At 44.9% G+C, this 15,532-nt stretch overlaps 1 protein-coding gene and 1 pseudogene across 1 annotated transcript; both read left to right on the forward strand.

Moving 5' to 3' along the window:
* Window positions 1-4: 4 nt before the first annotated feature.
* On the forward strand, window positions 5-5,233 carry LOC123966239 (AFG3-like protein 1; the record flags this gene model as incomplete). The annotated part of the gene is made up of 8 exons (XM_046042437.1): window positions 5-98; window positions 184-291; window positions 1,595-1,720; window positions 2,011-2,121; window positions 2,254-2,369; window positions 3,131-3,331; window positions 3,429-3,623; window positions 4,255-5,233. Coding segments are annotated over 8 exons (1,179 nt in total), but the record flags the coding sequence as incomplete, so codon positions are not given.
* A 141-nt stretch (window positions 5,234-5,374) lies between these two features.
* The window catches only part of LOC123966240, a 19,520-nt pseudogene continuing 9,362 nt past the window's right edge, over window positions 5,375-15,532 (forward strand).

A 15,532-nucleotide genomic window follows, 5' to 3' on the forward strand; every position in this document is an offset into this window, starting at 1 on the left:
TGAGATCGATGCGGTGGGGAGGAAGAGGGGAGGAGGGAACTTTGGAGGTCAGAGTGAACAGGAGAACACTCTGAACCAGCTGCTGGTGGAGATGGACGGTAGGCTGGACATGAACTAAATGTGTGATTCTTCAGGTTTGTGAGGTTTTAGGTCTTAACCGCCCGTCTTTTGTTTGTTTTGCAGGTTTTAACACGGCTACTAATGTGGTGGTCCTGGCTGGAACCAACAGACCCGACATCCTGGATCCTGCCCTGATGAGACCGGGTCGCTTTGACAGGCAGATCTACATAGGTAGAGTTCAACACTGAGCAGTGATTGGTGCTTTGGCCAATCCAACACTTCTACTAAAGAGCTAAGACTTCTATTAATTATGTATTTATCTACTGATTATTTTCTCAATCAGTTTCTAGCATATACAGTGTGTGTGTGTGTGTGTGTGTGTGTGTATATATATATATATCGGTTGCTATTTCCTGGAGCCCCCGCTGACATGTGATATTCTGTCTACTGTAGAGCAAAGAAAAGCAGCAATCCTTCTAACTGAGAGGCTGGAAGCATCAGATGTTTTGTACTTTTACTGTGAAAAATGACCTTAAGGTTATCAAAATAGCCAAATAATTTTGTTGTTTCAGCTCTACATCAGTCGAGAAAGAAAATAACCTCTGCACGAATAAAATGTATCCTGATAAAGATTCATTAGGGCTGTACCGAATGTCTTTTTTTTTGTTGTTTTTTTTTTTTTTACATTTGAAGCGTCTCGTGAGGTTTTCACTCGTCATCACCCTAAAAATCCTCAATTTGAATAAAGTAGGTCATTGGATTAAATGAGTTAGACTTGTGTTAGAGAATTGGTTGGTTGCAGTTTGTAAACGTACGATTCAAAGTTGGCCCCATGCAGAGAGTGAATAAAGCGAGTGAGCGGCGTTACTGAGAATAAAACAATGAATCAGAGAATTTTTTTTGTATTAAATTAGTTTAGATTCTTTATTGTCTTTTTCAGGAAATTTGTTTCCACCATTTCTCCATACATAGCGTCACATATAAACCAGATGAACTCGCCTAACAACATATCAAACGGCACATTTATACACAAATCAAAGATACTTTCTTACTTACTGAGTAGGTTTGTTGAGTAGTGCTATGGCAGAGGGGGGTAAAACTCCTGCTATAGCGAGCCTGTTTCCAGGCCCTGATGGGAGCAGAGTGAAGAATGGGTTCTGTTTTACTAAACAAAGTAATGCAACGTTCCCAGTAAAAGACCGTAGAAAACAAAATTTAACGTGTGTTCTGCACCACAGAGACGACACATTGAATAAATCAGCTTTTCCTCTTCCAGACTGACAAGATCTCAACTGAGCACGCAAAGCTATCCGCTTCATAGATACATTATATATAACACAATTTTAACTATATTCGTATTCTGTTATTCTGCATGTGCACAGGCTTGGTTTAGTCTGTATATCAACAGTTGTTTAATCTCAGCAGACGCAGAGTTGTAGAACAACGATTCAACAAAGATCCAAAGATTTATGGATCCTCTCTATCAGCCTGCTTCCTCCCACATCACGTAACTCATTCTCTCGTCTCCACTCAGGTCCCCCAGACATCAAGGGCAGGGCGTCCATCTTTAAGGTCCACCTGCGACCAATCAAAATTGACCCCAGCATGGACAAAGACATTCTCGCCAGGAAGATGGCCGCCGCCACCCCGGGATTCACAGGTATGTGACAGCTACATCACAATGTAGTGCTTTCGTTAAGACTGTTAGAGACACGTAGGGGAATTTAAAGTTTCTTGCTCCACGCAACACCAGAGAAAAGTAAAATAAATACCTTTTTAGAAATGGTTGGAAACCCTTAAAAATCAAAAGTTTTTTTTCTTATGGCTCAAACCAGCATTTTAGAGCTGCTTGCAGAAAAACTATGTTGATATTAATAAGTATAACTAATGTGTTCAGTGTCAGAATTTTCAGATGTTTGACGGCTGTATTTTCCGCTGTGAATGAATCAGGAGCCGACATCGCTAACGTCTGCAACGAGGCAGCTCTGATCGCAGCCAGACACCTGAACCCGTCCGTCAACGGCAAACACTTCGAACAGGCCATCGACCGGGTCATCGGAGGTCGGTGTTTTTATTCATTCCCTGTTTTTGTTGTTCTCACTCTGCGTCATGATTATGTTCCCTATTTTAAAACCTTTCATGATGTAGAATAATAACATAACTGATACTGTCTGTCTGTGTGTTTGTTTTCAGGTCTGGAGAAGAAGACTCAGGTCCTGCAGCCCACAGAGAAAAAGACCGTAGCGTATCACGAGGCCGGTCACGCCATCGTGGGCTGGTTCCTGCAGCACGCAGACCCGCTGCTGAAGGTACTTTTTTTTTTTTTTTTCTGTTACTGCTGATACACACGTTTATACTGTGTTTGGTAGATCTCTGAAAAATTTTTAAACTTGATGTGAGTCAGAATAAAACTTAAATTAGTCCGTATTAAATATTATCCCAATAAAGAAAGATGTTCATAAAAACACTCAAAATACAATTATTAAAATTAATTAATAAAAGTATAAATAGAAAATTAATAAGTGATAAAAAAATAAATTACAAATAATTGAAAATGCTTTAAAAAAACCCAAGAAAGGTTGTGTTTTTATAGCACTGTACATGCAATAACTTTACAACTTTAGGATTGAAAATGAAAATGGACAACAATAAATAAAACATTTAATAAAATGTTAAAAACAATGGACGCAACAGGAAATTTCAAAGACGCTGACAAAGGTGGACTACCTGGAATGTAAGATGAAAAAGAAAGGTCTTTAATTTCTTTTTTTCAAAAACAGAGAGAGTTTTCTGTTCTAGGATCTAGAGTGAGGACGTAGCAGATTTCTCCTGGGGAAACTTAAAGAAAGTGAGAGGAACAGCCAATTCTGAAAATGTGCAATTTAATCAGAAGTAAAACTGAACAGGAAAGTTGTGAATTGATTGAAAGGTGTTTTTTTTTATCAGCTTGGTTGCTTTTGTTGTTGCTCTTTTGACCAAGATGCAGTTCTATTAATCACCTCCCCAGATAAAGTGATCTAATGTACCCACTGCAGAGCAGAGTGGTGACATGTCTCTGCTGTGTGTCCAGGTGTCGATCATCCCGCGGGGTAAGGGTCTGGGTTACGCCCAGTACCTGCCCAGAGAGCAGTACCTGTACACCAGGGAGCAGCTGTTCGACAGGATGTGCATGATGCTGGGAGGCCGCGTGGCCGAGCAGGTCTTCTTCGGCAAGATCACCACCGGAGCTCAGGACGACCTGAAGAAGGTCACACAGTCCGCCTACGCTCAGGTACACAACACACACACACCTGCTTTGATCCTGGATTTAGCAGTAGAGTGTTTTTCCTGCTGTGACACCGGTGCCTCCTTCCTGCACCCCCCTCCAGGTGGTGCAGTTTGGGATGAGCGACAAGGTGGGGCAGGTGTCGTTCGACCTGCCCCGGCAGGGTGAGATGGTCATGGAGAAGCCGTACAGCGAGGCCACGGCCGAGCTGATTGACGAGGAGGTCCGAGAGCTGGTGGAGCGAGCGTACCAGAGAACCATGCAGCTCATTGAGGACAAGAAGGAGCTGGTGGAGATGGTGAGATACGTCATGGGTGTTACCTGGACCTCTGCGTAAGTTTGGTTCAGTTTTTTACCATCTTGTTACTCAAAGGAGAAGAAAAGTTCCAGAGAAGAAGGAGACGATGGGACGATTTGTGAAATGTTGTGGAAGGTGGAGAAACACACAAGTCAAAACTTGTTTCATAAACGTCTTCTAATCAGTTTTAACAATTTGAAGTACTTACATTTGAGTGTGCTGACTATTTTGTTGCTTCGGAGGTTTGAGAAGGATTGTTCTTTTGATATTTAGTTGCAGCATAGATAAGATGCTTGCCTTTGGTGTGGGAGACCCGGGTTCGATTCCCACTGTGAGACGTCCACCATTGTGTCCCTGAGCAAGACACTTAACCCCTGGTTGCTCCAGAGGCGTGCGACCTCTGACATGTATAGCAGTTGTAAGTCGCTTTGGATAAAAGCGTCAGCTAAATGTAAATGTACATTCAGTAATATCAGCTGATTTTTAAAGGATTTAGTTTTTAGCAATGACCGTTGTCTTTTTAACTTAAGAGATTCATGTAATAAAAAGACTTTCTCCCTGAGAAGTAAGACTTCTCTCCCTTTTGCTGATGAAGTAGCAGTAAAGTATTCATCCCTGACTTCTTCTTCAGGTGGGGAAGCGTCTCCTGGAGAAGGAGGTCCTGGACAAGGCGGACATGTTGGAGCTGCTGGGCCCACGGCCGTTCGACGAGAAGTCGACGTACGAGGACTTTGTGGAGGGGACGGGGAGCTTCGAGGAGGACACGAGTCTGCCTCAGGGCCTCCGAGACTGGAACCAGGAGAGAGGAGAGGAGGCCGAGGACACGAGCCCGGCTCAGGACAAACAGCAGGCCATGTAGAGTCCGAAAACTCTGAAGAGAAACAAGCTTTATATCCAGCTGCAAAAAAACAACTTAACGCTGACTCGCAGTTTCACAGAGCCTGGGAGGTGTGAGGGGGGATTTTTATAATATAGATGACCAGCAGCAAGGTCTCAGTTTCATCCAGTTTGTCCCCTCAACACTCTCAGATTTGATTTTAATTTTGGACCGAGACATTTGGGTTTTGTCTGTTCTAAAAAAAGATGTACAAAAGAGAAAGAAGAGGGAAAATGAAATGATAATTCCTGCTCTTAAATTGGTTTAATTAAGTAATTTAAGTTTATTAATCACCACTTTGAGAGAATGTTTCTGCCGCCAGGCTCTGCACCATCTGCACTCAAATGTAGAATTTACTTTGATTCCACTGAGGCTGCGATCAGTTTGTTTTTTCACCGTTCGGACAGGAAGGCTCCAAATCGCCTTAAACAGGAGATAAACAGACTGTTTTTAATATTCCTTAAGCGAGTGTACATGGTGCACATTTACAACAGGCTGATTTTTATTTTTATTTATTTATGCTCCCTGACTGACGAAGTGACTGTCTGAAGAAGTTTTCTGCAGCCAAATGTTTCGCCGGGTTTAGTGTTCATGCCTACAACACCAGAGCGACTGTCAGTTTGAGCTCTACGGAGTTTGGATTTCTTTTATACAAACACCTAGATGCTGTAAAAAGATGTGTAGATGATTGTGTACATTTTGTGTGATAATGACTAAACAGGAAGCTGCTACATCCACTGACTAATGGGAATTAATATTTCATTTTTCTCTGAAGGATTTCTGCTGATTCGAACAGTTTTCTGATCCGTCTCTGCAGCAGAGTGAAAGGCTTGTCTCTGTTTTAATTATTTTTAAATAACGGCTCCCCTGAAGGATAAAACCAATTAAACTCAAATTAACAAGTACTATCTTTATCTGCCAAAAACTATTAGAAACACATAAGAGAGGTGCTGTTACAGTGCACAGTGTTCCTCTCTGAAAAGTCTCCTAAACATAAAATACGTGTCCTGCTATGTGAAATTCGGTTATTGTGTCTTTAGTCCCTGAAACTTGGTCTTTGGGGTTAAAATACAGATTGCAAACCTCCACCTACGTTGCAGAATGTAGGTTATTTAAAACGGTAAAAAAGAATAAAATAAAAGGTACACGCTCATTTGACTGGTTCCAGATCAAATTGAAGCATTTAAAGGCAACATTAAAAATTAAATGTTAAACATAAAATTATAATGAATGTAAGACTCGCTTGATTGTAAGACAGAAATCAGCGGATAAAAAAGTACAAACTTATATTTAAAAGTCTTTTTAAAGATGTTTAGAATTTAAAACCTTTGTCAAAAGAAGAAAAATAAAAGATTTCTTTCCAGTTTAACACCAAGAAAAGATTTTCATGGAATTTTATCTGATTTAAGGCCTTTAATTGAAGTCATTTTAGACTTGAGGACCTGCAGAGACATCAATAATAAAATCACACATGTGCACAGTATGAATAACTCAGACACCGCTTCCATCTCAAGGTTTCTGTAACAGGCTGCTGGAATATTTGACTTATCAATAACAGTGTCCGTAGGGAAACTTTGTCTTTTTAATGCCACGTTAGTGTCGCCGCATTGTCCAGCAGGTTGCGACGTCACTGACTGTGTGCAGAGTGTGAACACGCATCTGCTGGAAATCTGTGTTCCTGCAGTCTGTTAACAGCAGGACGGTCCGACTGACCAGCTGCTGAATCTGACGAGCTTCAGACTTTAGTGTCACGTGAGTCTTTGAACGCTGCTTCAGAGGTTTGTCAGGTTTAATATTTAATAACATCTTGTAAAGTCAGGAAACATTCAGAGGGATGAACAATAAATATTCTTTATATCAAAATCACAGTTTTAAAGATTACAGTTTTCAAATCGCACGAGCTGCAAGTTTAATGATTTGGGAAATTTGGGAAAATTATTTTGGGATTTGGGAAACATGACTCAGACAAAAAACTAGATCCCTGTGCAGTGCGCTACGGTCTCTAATCCAGGAGGCTGATTTATGTGTTTCCTTTCAGACTCTGGGACGATCGTTTGAAATGATTCATGTAAAATGTAAGTTTGTTAATGAAGCTGTAGGAGGCTCGCTAGTCAGAATTTGTTGGATGCTGTTTTACTGGAGTCGCATTTCCTGGATCTCTACAACTCAGCTGGAAAGTACAACAAATATCCAACAAAGAAGAAGTTTAGAGTAAGTTAACCTGAATATCTTGTTTTTGCCGACCTTCAGTGGTTTAACTTCTCACCTTGTTGCAGTGATGTACAGGTGTACTCCAGGACCCTGTGACATCACTGTTGGGTGTGGTTACAGGTGCAACAGAGCACATTTTCAAACACTGCTGTTGGTTTACTGAAAGTAAATAATCTGACTAGAGAAATAAGTTTACTTTTATTTGACCTTTTAGAAAAAATAGTTACCAATTTCTCTTTTTCCCTCCACACAACTAAAAGAGCTGACAGACGTGTAAAGGTCACCTGAGGTCGTCGTGTCCTTAGCAGCACATTTGACACTTTAATACAAACACACCTGTCGTCATGTACAAACTGCAGTCTGTGTTTTATTAAAGCGTCTCTTTTATCAATAGATGCTGGTGATTCTTTCTGTGAATGAAGTAGTTAAAACTAGTTCCACCTCGACCAATGACAACATTAAAGTACCGCTAACGTATTAATATATCAATAATAATGATCAGTACTATAATAGAAAAACACTGACACTAGCCTCTCTGCATCAGTACTTTACTTTTGATACTTTAAGACATTTTGTGTACTTTTACTTAAGGGACATTTTGAACGCACGACTTGTAATGGAGGTTTTTTTATACTGTGGTACTGCTACTTTTACTTCAGTATATGAGATGAATACTTCTTCCATCGCTGGTTACTGCCTGTAAATATTTAGTGAACACATTTCTACAAAGAAGCAGCTGGTTGGAGGAATGCGTTCATTTAGTGACGCATAAACCTTCAGGAGGATGAGTGTGATCAGCTGCTGCAACTGGCTGCTGTCACTGTTGTTTTAACTTTTCTTAACAGTCGTCCGCTGAGTCCAAAGTCATTAACGGTTCAATTCATCATGTGTTCATCATTTCATATTGTTGTCTGAATATCTGCCGACAGTTGGAGAACTCAGCACTGACCTTTGGGTGGCAGGAGTGGCACGACTCCAGCCGCCGCTGCACCTTCTGGGATTTCATCCTGCTGCGCTTCACCGTGGCGTTATGTTCACTGCCATTAAGCCACCATTTGCTGCTGAGGACCATTGTTTGAACATTTTTGATAATAGTTCCAATAATATACCTGAGTTTTGGTGCTGTTACCAAAATTAATCAGATTCAAAGGAATATAAACCAGTTTTATTTAAAAAAAAGAAGATAAAGTTTCCAAAGGGGAAATCTAAAAAAGAGACGTAGGGAGGAGCAACAGTGACAGAGGAGAGCTGCAACGTCACATTTCCTCAAGTCAAGGTTAGTCTGAGTGTCAGCAGAGCTGCGGTCGAGACAAGTCTCTCTGTTTGTCTCTAAAGAAACATTCAACTTTTCTCAACAAAACAGCAGAATCTCTGCCAAACCCTGGTGAGTACACGGCCCTACAAAGCCAAAATGCACTGACTCAGGATTTGCTCAAAGTTCAGTTCAAACCGGAATCTGACTGTTTTACATCTGTTTTACCAGATAACAGATATGATGTCATAGAAATGTGTTAATGTTGTTGAAACACCATAAATATTATCAGCTGTACTTGTTTGTCAGAGACTCTCCTTTTGTTGTTAAGTCAGCTTAACCTTTCTTTTAGTTAGAATCAGTCGTGTTTTTCCAGTACTGCTCCAACTCTTCCTGCTCTGCATGTGAGGTTTTGTTGCCTTTCGGGTTCGACCTGTTTAGTGATGTTCTTTTGGGAAATGGTGAATTTAGTAGACTTGTTAAGGGCACCTTGTGGTTTTCTTGTGATGGAGTCTATAGCATGCTCTAACAGTCAAACAACAAGCCAACAGAGGTCGATCCAACACATGCAAGAACATCCTGTATCTATGGCTCAGTTGGCTACAACACTCCCTTTATAGTCTCTCTTTAAGGTACAACAATCCCAACATCCGTTCAATGTTAAACTTCACTTTTCCACCTTTTCACATCACATGTAACCGACAGAATGAGTTGCCACAAAGGACACAGTTACTCTTTGGTCAGAGTTTAAGACACTTCAGGTATCTTCAAAAAAAGTCCCTCGATCCTGATACAGCACATCCCAAACTCATCCTGTCTGATGATGGAAAACAAGTTAAACATGCTGATGTAAAGAAGAATCTCCCAGACAATCCAGAGAGATTTGATATTTGTGTTCATGTCTTAGCAAAGCAGAGTTTCTCTTCAGGAAGATTTTACTACGAGGTTCAGGTTAAAGGGAAGACTGAGTGGGGTTTAGGAGTGGCCAGAGAATCGGAAGGGAAACATCACACGGATTCCTCAGGATGGTTACTGGAGGTTAGTGTTGAATAAAAATGAGTACAAAGCTTCCAGTCCGTCTCTCTCTGAAGTCTCAGCCTGAGAAGGTGGGGGTGTTTGTGGATTATGAGGAGGGTCTGGTCTCCTTTTATGATGTTGATGCTGCAGCTCTTATCTACTCCTTTACTGGCTGCTGCTTCACTGAGAAACTCTACCCATACTTTAATCCTGGTCTTAATGATGGTGGTAAAAACTCTGCCTCTCTGATCATCTCTCCTGTCAATCACACTGAGTAGAACAAAAATTAGATTTTCTACATTTGATGTAATAAATGTATATTTGTTGCTGATGTTTTTTTCAGATTCTGGTCAATGCGTATTTTTCTGTAAATGTTTTTCTTCAATCTGTCACGTGGCTTCTTACTACTACAAAATACCAATTTTTCTGCTCTGATTGATTTGATCTAATGTTGTCTATTCTAATAACTGCATTACATGCCTTCAAAACTGTTAAATCATCAGAAAACAATGTCATCAGAAATAAGAAGCATTTACACGTTCCTTAAATGTCTGGGTGCGAAATTCTAAACTTTTTATTGTCTGATCATTGTTTCTATAAGAAGTGTTGCATACTGGCCCAAATTACTGAAGAGCAGTTTATAAATGAGACAAAAGTCTTTTTTTCTGATTAAATAACGTTTTTTTTTCTGATTAAGTCATTATTTATTGATTGATATCAAAGCTGCTGATGGTGTTTCAAATGTGATTAAAAACACCATCAGCTGTTCTCAGACGTGACTCGAGCTGACAAGCTCCAATACCCCATCACATCTGAGACAGCCTGCAGTGTAAGATAATGTGGTCTTATTAAGGTTTGAGTTGTGTTTGTACAGCTGTCATAAAACCCAGTGTTACTAGTTTAGAGAATAAGTGACACCTGAGGACGTGCTCTAAATAACTGCACAGTCTGATGCAGCAGCAGATTACATGAATACAGGAGCACAGTATTTTCTTTTTTACAAGATCTAAAATATATTCTAAATTAATAGAGGCACTTCATGTAATTGATCATCTTATCTGTTGACATGACCCTCAAAAAAACGAAGATGAAGATGCAAGGTTTTCTAATCGACAGCGACAATATGAATCATTTAATTAACACTAAAAACTGTCAATTTCTGGATCCACTTCTTGCAGCGACTGACTGAGAAAGCAGACTGCAACTCCCATTGCAGTCCACTAAGTGTCACTGCCTGCCTTTCCAACACATCTGATCGATAACTAATATCTAACCAACTTAGCTCTTTGCAGTCTGAGATGTTTTTCACGTAGTTTTATGTCTTATTAACTAACTAACTAAGAAGGTAGTGGTAACAATCTGAAACATCTCCGCTAGAGGCCACTGAAAACTACACATGACCTCTTTAAGTCTTAACTAAGACTTCGTTAGTTAAAAAGAAGAAATACTTGAGACTTTAGATTTAAAGGGGCCATGTGTAGTTTTCCGCTGCCTCTACCGGTGAGGTTTCAGATTGCAACCGCTACCTTCCCAAGCAAGTGCGCATGCTCGAACTAATGAGGTAGCCAAAAACCGAGTCCGACACACCGGAGACAGCATCACACAAAATGATGGAAACTCAGGTAAACTCCCACTGCAACGTTACAGTAATATTTTTTATTATGGTCGTTGAATGAAAATGTTCCACTGTTGCATGTTTGCTGTTGTTACATCCTTTCTTGCAGGCTAAAATGAACACTTTGACATAATACCAGTGGTACACAGGATAGTAATATGGATTGCGTTAGCTTGTGAAGTAATGGGGCAAGCCATACAACTATAGTATTTTGCAATGGATAATGCGATGTTTCCAACACACAGACTTTGCATGGGTGAGATACCCCCAGGTATGTTAACGGCCACCCAGGTATATTAACGGCCACCCATGTATATTTGGTGACCCATTTTAGCATTTTGCAGAGAAACACACAGAGGGTTGTTATCTATTATGTTACAAGAAGCAGAAATGGTGAATTATTTTACTAACAAGCACCAAGTAAAGCAACAGTGAACACACTAGTGCAGATGTCATTTGTTAGCTACAACGTTGGTTTAGCCTTCTCAACATGCAGTGCACCTGCTGCTGTAAATTACTTTCTGCGACTTTATAAAACGGGAACACCTCTGGGCGTGCAGGGCTGAAATCATGAATGAAACTACTCCAATCCTATTGGCATTGCTAGAACGGTAGCATGTGACGGCGTAACTGGAGGCGTATATAAGCACGCCGGCACACTGGACACATTAGCTCTTTGCTATGAAGCAAGGCGCTCCAGGCCGGGTGAGGTGTGGCGGACCGACGCAGTGTCTCGTTCCCCTTCTCGGGGAACAAGGGTTACATATGTAACGCAAGACGTTCCCCTTCAAGGGGACTCAAACTGCGTCGGTGACGACACTATGGGAACGAGAATACCCACTATTCCACGCCAAAGCCTCCGCCTGCCCCCCCAGCATGCAGTAATCTTAGGCACGACTAAGAGGAGAGGGCACGGGTCCCATACTCAATGCTCTGACCGGGCAGAGCAGATAAAGTCTCCCGTCCTCCGCCGTCACATGAGGTGGGGGATGAAACGCCTGCAGCACCGTAGACCCTGCCAACCTGGACGGAACCTTAGGGACATAGCCCGAACAGGGGTGCAGGATGGCTCTGACCCTCCCCGGGGCAAACTCCAGGCATTGAGGAGAAACCGAAAGTGCCTGGAAAACCTGCCGATAACCAGCCAGAGCGCCTCCGGACTGCGGCCCCCTCGGGGTGGGCAGAACGGCGCGTGCTCGCTAGAGGCTAGCGCGTCCCGAATATTGACACGGCGGGATAACAGCGCCTGCTGCTTTAGCTGCCACGAGGGAGGGGACCTCGGTCGCCTTCTCTCGGTTGGGGCGAGGCTTCTCAGAACTTCTTCCCCCGACCGCCGGCGAGACTGAAGAACAGTCTTCAGATCCGTTGTCTCGGGGGGCTGTAGGCGAGAGCGCCGCCTCGAGTCCCGGGTGTTCTGAGGGGGACACTCTACCTCTGGCTCTCCGGTGCGGGAGATACTGCTGGAACGCCTCCCCTTGCGTCGTAGCATGCTGAAACCTGCTGACGACGGCGTCCACTGCCTTGCCAAACAGGCCAGAGGTCGCGACCGGTGCATCGAGCAGGAAGGTATTCTCCCTCTCCTGGATGTACGATAGGTTGAGCCACAGGTGCCGCTCCGTGGCCACCAGCGCCGACGTGGAGCGGCCAATGGCACGGGCCGTCTCTTTCGTGACTCGGAGAGACAAGTCCGTGGCTCTGCAGAGCTCAGTGATGTCCTCCTCAGAGGGTCCTCCTCCCTAGTCCATGTCTTTCAGCAGGTTGGCCTGGTATGCCTGCAAAACCGCCATCGTGTTACCAGCCCGCCGCCATGTACGCCTTGCCCACCAGAGCAGATGTCACGCGACATGGCTTGGTAGGCAGCGCCAGCTCTTTAAGGGACGATGCAAGACCGGGCAAGAGATAGTTGTCCAAAGCATCCTCAACCCGGGGCATCGTCCCAAAACCAGAACCCTTAACCCCCGCGACGTCACTGTAAACCCGGAGCGGGGGAGTTGTCAGGTGTGCTGAGAAGGGCTTGCCCCAAGATTTGCACAACTCGTCATGCAAATCCGGGAAAAAGGGCAGAGACCGGCGCAGAGGCGGCGCAGAAGCGGCGCAGAAGCGGCGCAGAAGCGGCGCAGAAGCGGCGCAGAGGCGGCGCGCGGCACTGCAGGAAGCGCTCATCCAGCTTACTGGCAGCCTGTGTGTCTGGCACGGCCTGCGGCCAATCAAGCTGGAGCTTGCCCACTGCTCGTGTCACCACCTCCAAGAGCTCGTCATAGCTTGGCGCTGACTGGTGACGTTGCTCCGGTTCCCGTAAGTCTTCCTCCTCCGTAATGCTGAGCACATCCAGCTCCTCAGAGCCGGACAGCTGCAGCCTCTCCGGGCTCACACCTCGAGCGGGAGAAGCCAAAAAGCGGGAAGAGGGGAGTCGGAGCCAGCAGACGAGGAACGGGAAAAAGCCTCGGCAGTCCCGATGCCCTCAGAGATGTCGCGCTGGGAGCCCCATGACCGGAGCTGCCGCGCCGCCTCAGTGACCGCCGGGCGGGAGCCACGGGGAGAGCACATCTGGCCGTCTTCGGAAAAGAGAGCCGCACAGGACCTCAGCACCCTCAGGGGCAGGGCCTCGCAATGGCCACAAGCAGCCCCCTCGAGAGCTGCCTGGGCATGCGGCATCCCCAGACAGGAAACACACAGGGCATGAGTGTCCCCAGCCATGATGTAGCGCGGGCATGAAAAGACACACTGCCTGAACTGCTCACCAGCCATCTCCTCTGCTTCTCCTTCCAGGTAACTAGAACTTCTTGTGGTAACTTTCTTCTGAGTAGTCTCAAACATGCCAGAGTGCCTGCTGAATAGAAAAAATCTAATGTGTCCGGTGTGCCGGCGTGCATATATACGCCTCCAGTTACACCGTCACACGCTACCGTTCTAGCAACGCCAATAGGATTGGAGTAGTTTCATTCATGATTTCAGCCCTGCCACACCCAGAGGTGTTCCCATAGTGTCGTCACCGAAGCAGTTCGAGTTCCCTCGTAGGGGAACTCCTTCTATAGCGAGCCAGTTTCCAGGCCATGGATCTGGATATTCGTCCTGATGGGAGCAGAGTAAAGAATGGGCTGAGATGATGAATGATGTTGTGTGCTGTTGTGTGCTTTTTTGTAAAGTGGCTTTTCCATTGAGGTCAGAGAGGGTGGGGGTGGGGAGCACAATTATTTTGGAGGCTTTGTTGCACAGTGAGTATGTTGAAATAACAGGTGAGGCAGTAAAAGAGGATGGGTTGAATTATGCCACTTTGATCCAGTTATACTCTGGACCCACCTGCGCGTTTACAGGTGGCCAGAGGTTCCTGCAAGATTTAAGACCACTTCCTTTACTGTGTTCAATCTCACTCTCATTATCTTTTCACTCAATTACCTACTCATTTCTCACCGTGTAAATATTTAATTAAAAGCAATGGTAAAAAGAAAAGTCTTCAGTCTTAAATTAAAAGAACGTCTCGAGTTACGTATGTAACCCTGGTTCCCCGAGAAGGGGAACGAGACACTGCTTCGGTTACGACACTATGGGAACGCCTCTAGGCGTAGCAGGTCTGAACGTGAATGAAATCACTCCAATCCTATTGGTTTGTTGCTAGAACGGTAAGGTGTGACGGAATAACCAGAGTATAAAGCACACCTGTACACACTCATCATTAGCTTAAACTATGAAGCAGGCACTTCAGGCGGGGAGAGAGGTGCGGCGGGCCGACACAGTGTCTCGTACCCCTTCTCGGTGAACCAAAGTTACATACGTAACCTGAGACGTTCCCCTTCGAGGGAACTCGAACTGCGTTGGTTACGACACTATGGGAACGAGATACCCATTAAACCGTGCCGAAGGAAGGTCAAGACTGTAAAACCGAATAAATGTGTGCGGAGTGGCCCAGCCAGCCGCTACACAAACATCCTGCAAAGAGGCACCGGAAAGGAGGGCTCGAGAGGCCGCCATGCCTCTGGTAGAATGAGCCCTCACAGCCACAGGTGAAGGCAAACCGCGCACCAGATAGGCCAGGGAAATAGTCTGAACAATCCAGTTGCTAATAGTATGTTTGAGTGCAGGGAGCCCAGCCCTGGGGGACCCAAAACAAACTAGCAGCTGGTCAGCCTTCCTCCAACGGGAGGACTTCAGAGTGTAAATACTCAGTGCTCTGACAGGGCAGAGCAGATGAAGTCTCCCGTCCTCTGCCGTCACATGAGGTGGAGGATGAAATGCCTGCAGCACTGTGGACCCTGCAACACAAGAAGGCACTTTAGGGATGTATCCTGGACGAGGGTGCAGGATAGCCCTAATATTCCCCGGGGCAAACTCCAGGCTTTGCGGGGAAACCGAAAGCGCTTGGAGATCCCCCATCCTCCTCAGAGAGGTGATAGCAAGGAGAAAGGCCATCTTGAGGGTCAAGTGCTTAGCCTCAGCTAGCCTCAGTTCGAAGGGGGCCAACGCCCCAAGAACCACCGCCAGATCCCAAGTGGGAACCTTGGACCGAGTCGCAGGTCTCATCCTCCAGGCACCACGGAGGAAACGTACAACCAAGGGAAGTTTCCCCAAAGACCCCTCCCTCAGAGGGGCGTGGAAAGATGAAACAGCTGCCACGTACACCTTGAGGGTGGAAGGGGAAAGACCAGCAGAGAACCGGTCCTGGAGGAACTCAAGCACCTGAACCACTGGGCAGGTAACAGGGTCCACCGAAAACACTCCACCTTGCTCCGGGCGGACCACAGGCCAAACCACCCCGTTGAATTTTGGGGGGCAGGTTTTGAACTGTAGTCAATACCCATCTATGGCAGTGTGCAGGACCCACGGAGAAATGATTGTCAGGCTCCGCCAAGCCTCTGCAAAGTCTGCCAATGGAACCAGCCCCTCGGGGCTGGTGGTCGGTGTCTCGTGTGATCTTCTGGTGGACCCCTGAAGCCCCAGAA

This window comes from Micropterus dolomieu, unplaced genomic scaffold (genome assembly GCF_021292245.1).
Source record: "Micropterus dolomieu isolate WLL.071019.BEF.003 ecotype Adirondacks unplaced genomic scaffold, ASM2129224v1 contig_12964, whole genome shotgun sequence".
Classification (NCBI taxonomy): Eukaryota; Metazoa; Chordata; class Actinopteri; order Centrarchiformes; family Centrarchidae; genus Micropterus; species Micropterus dolomieu.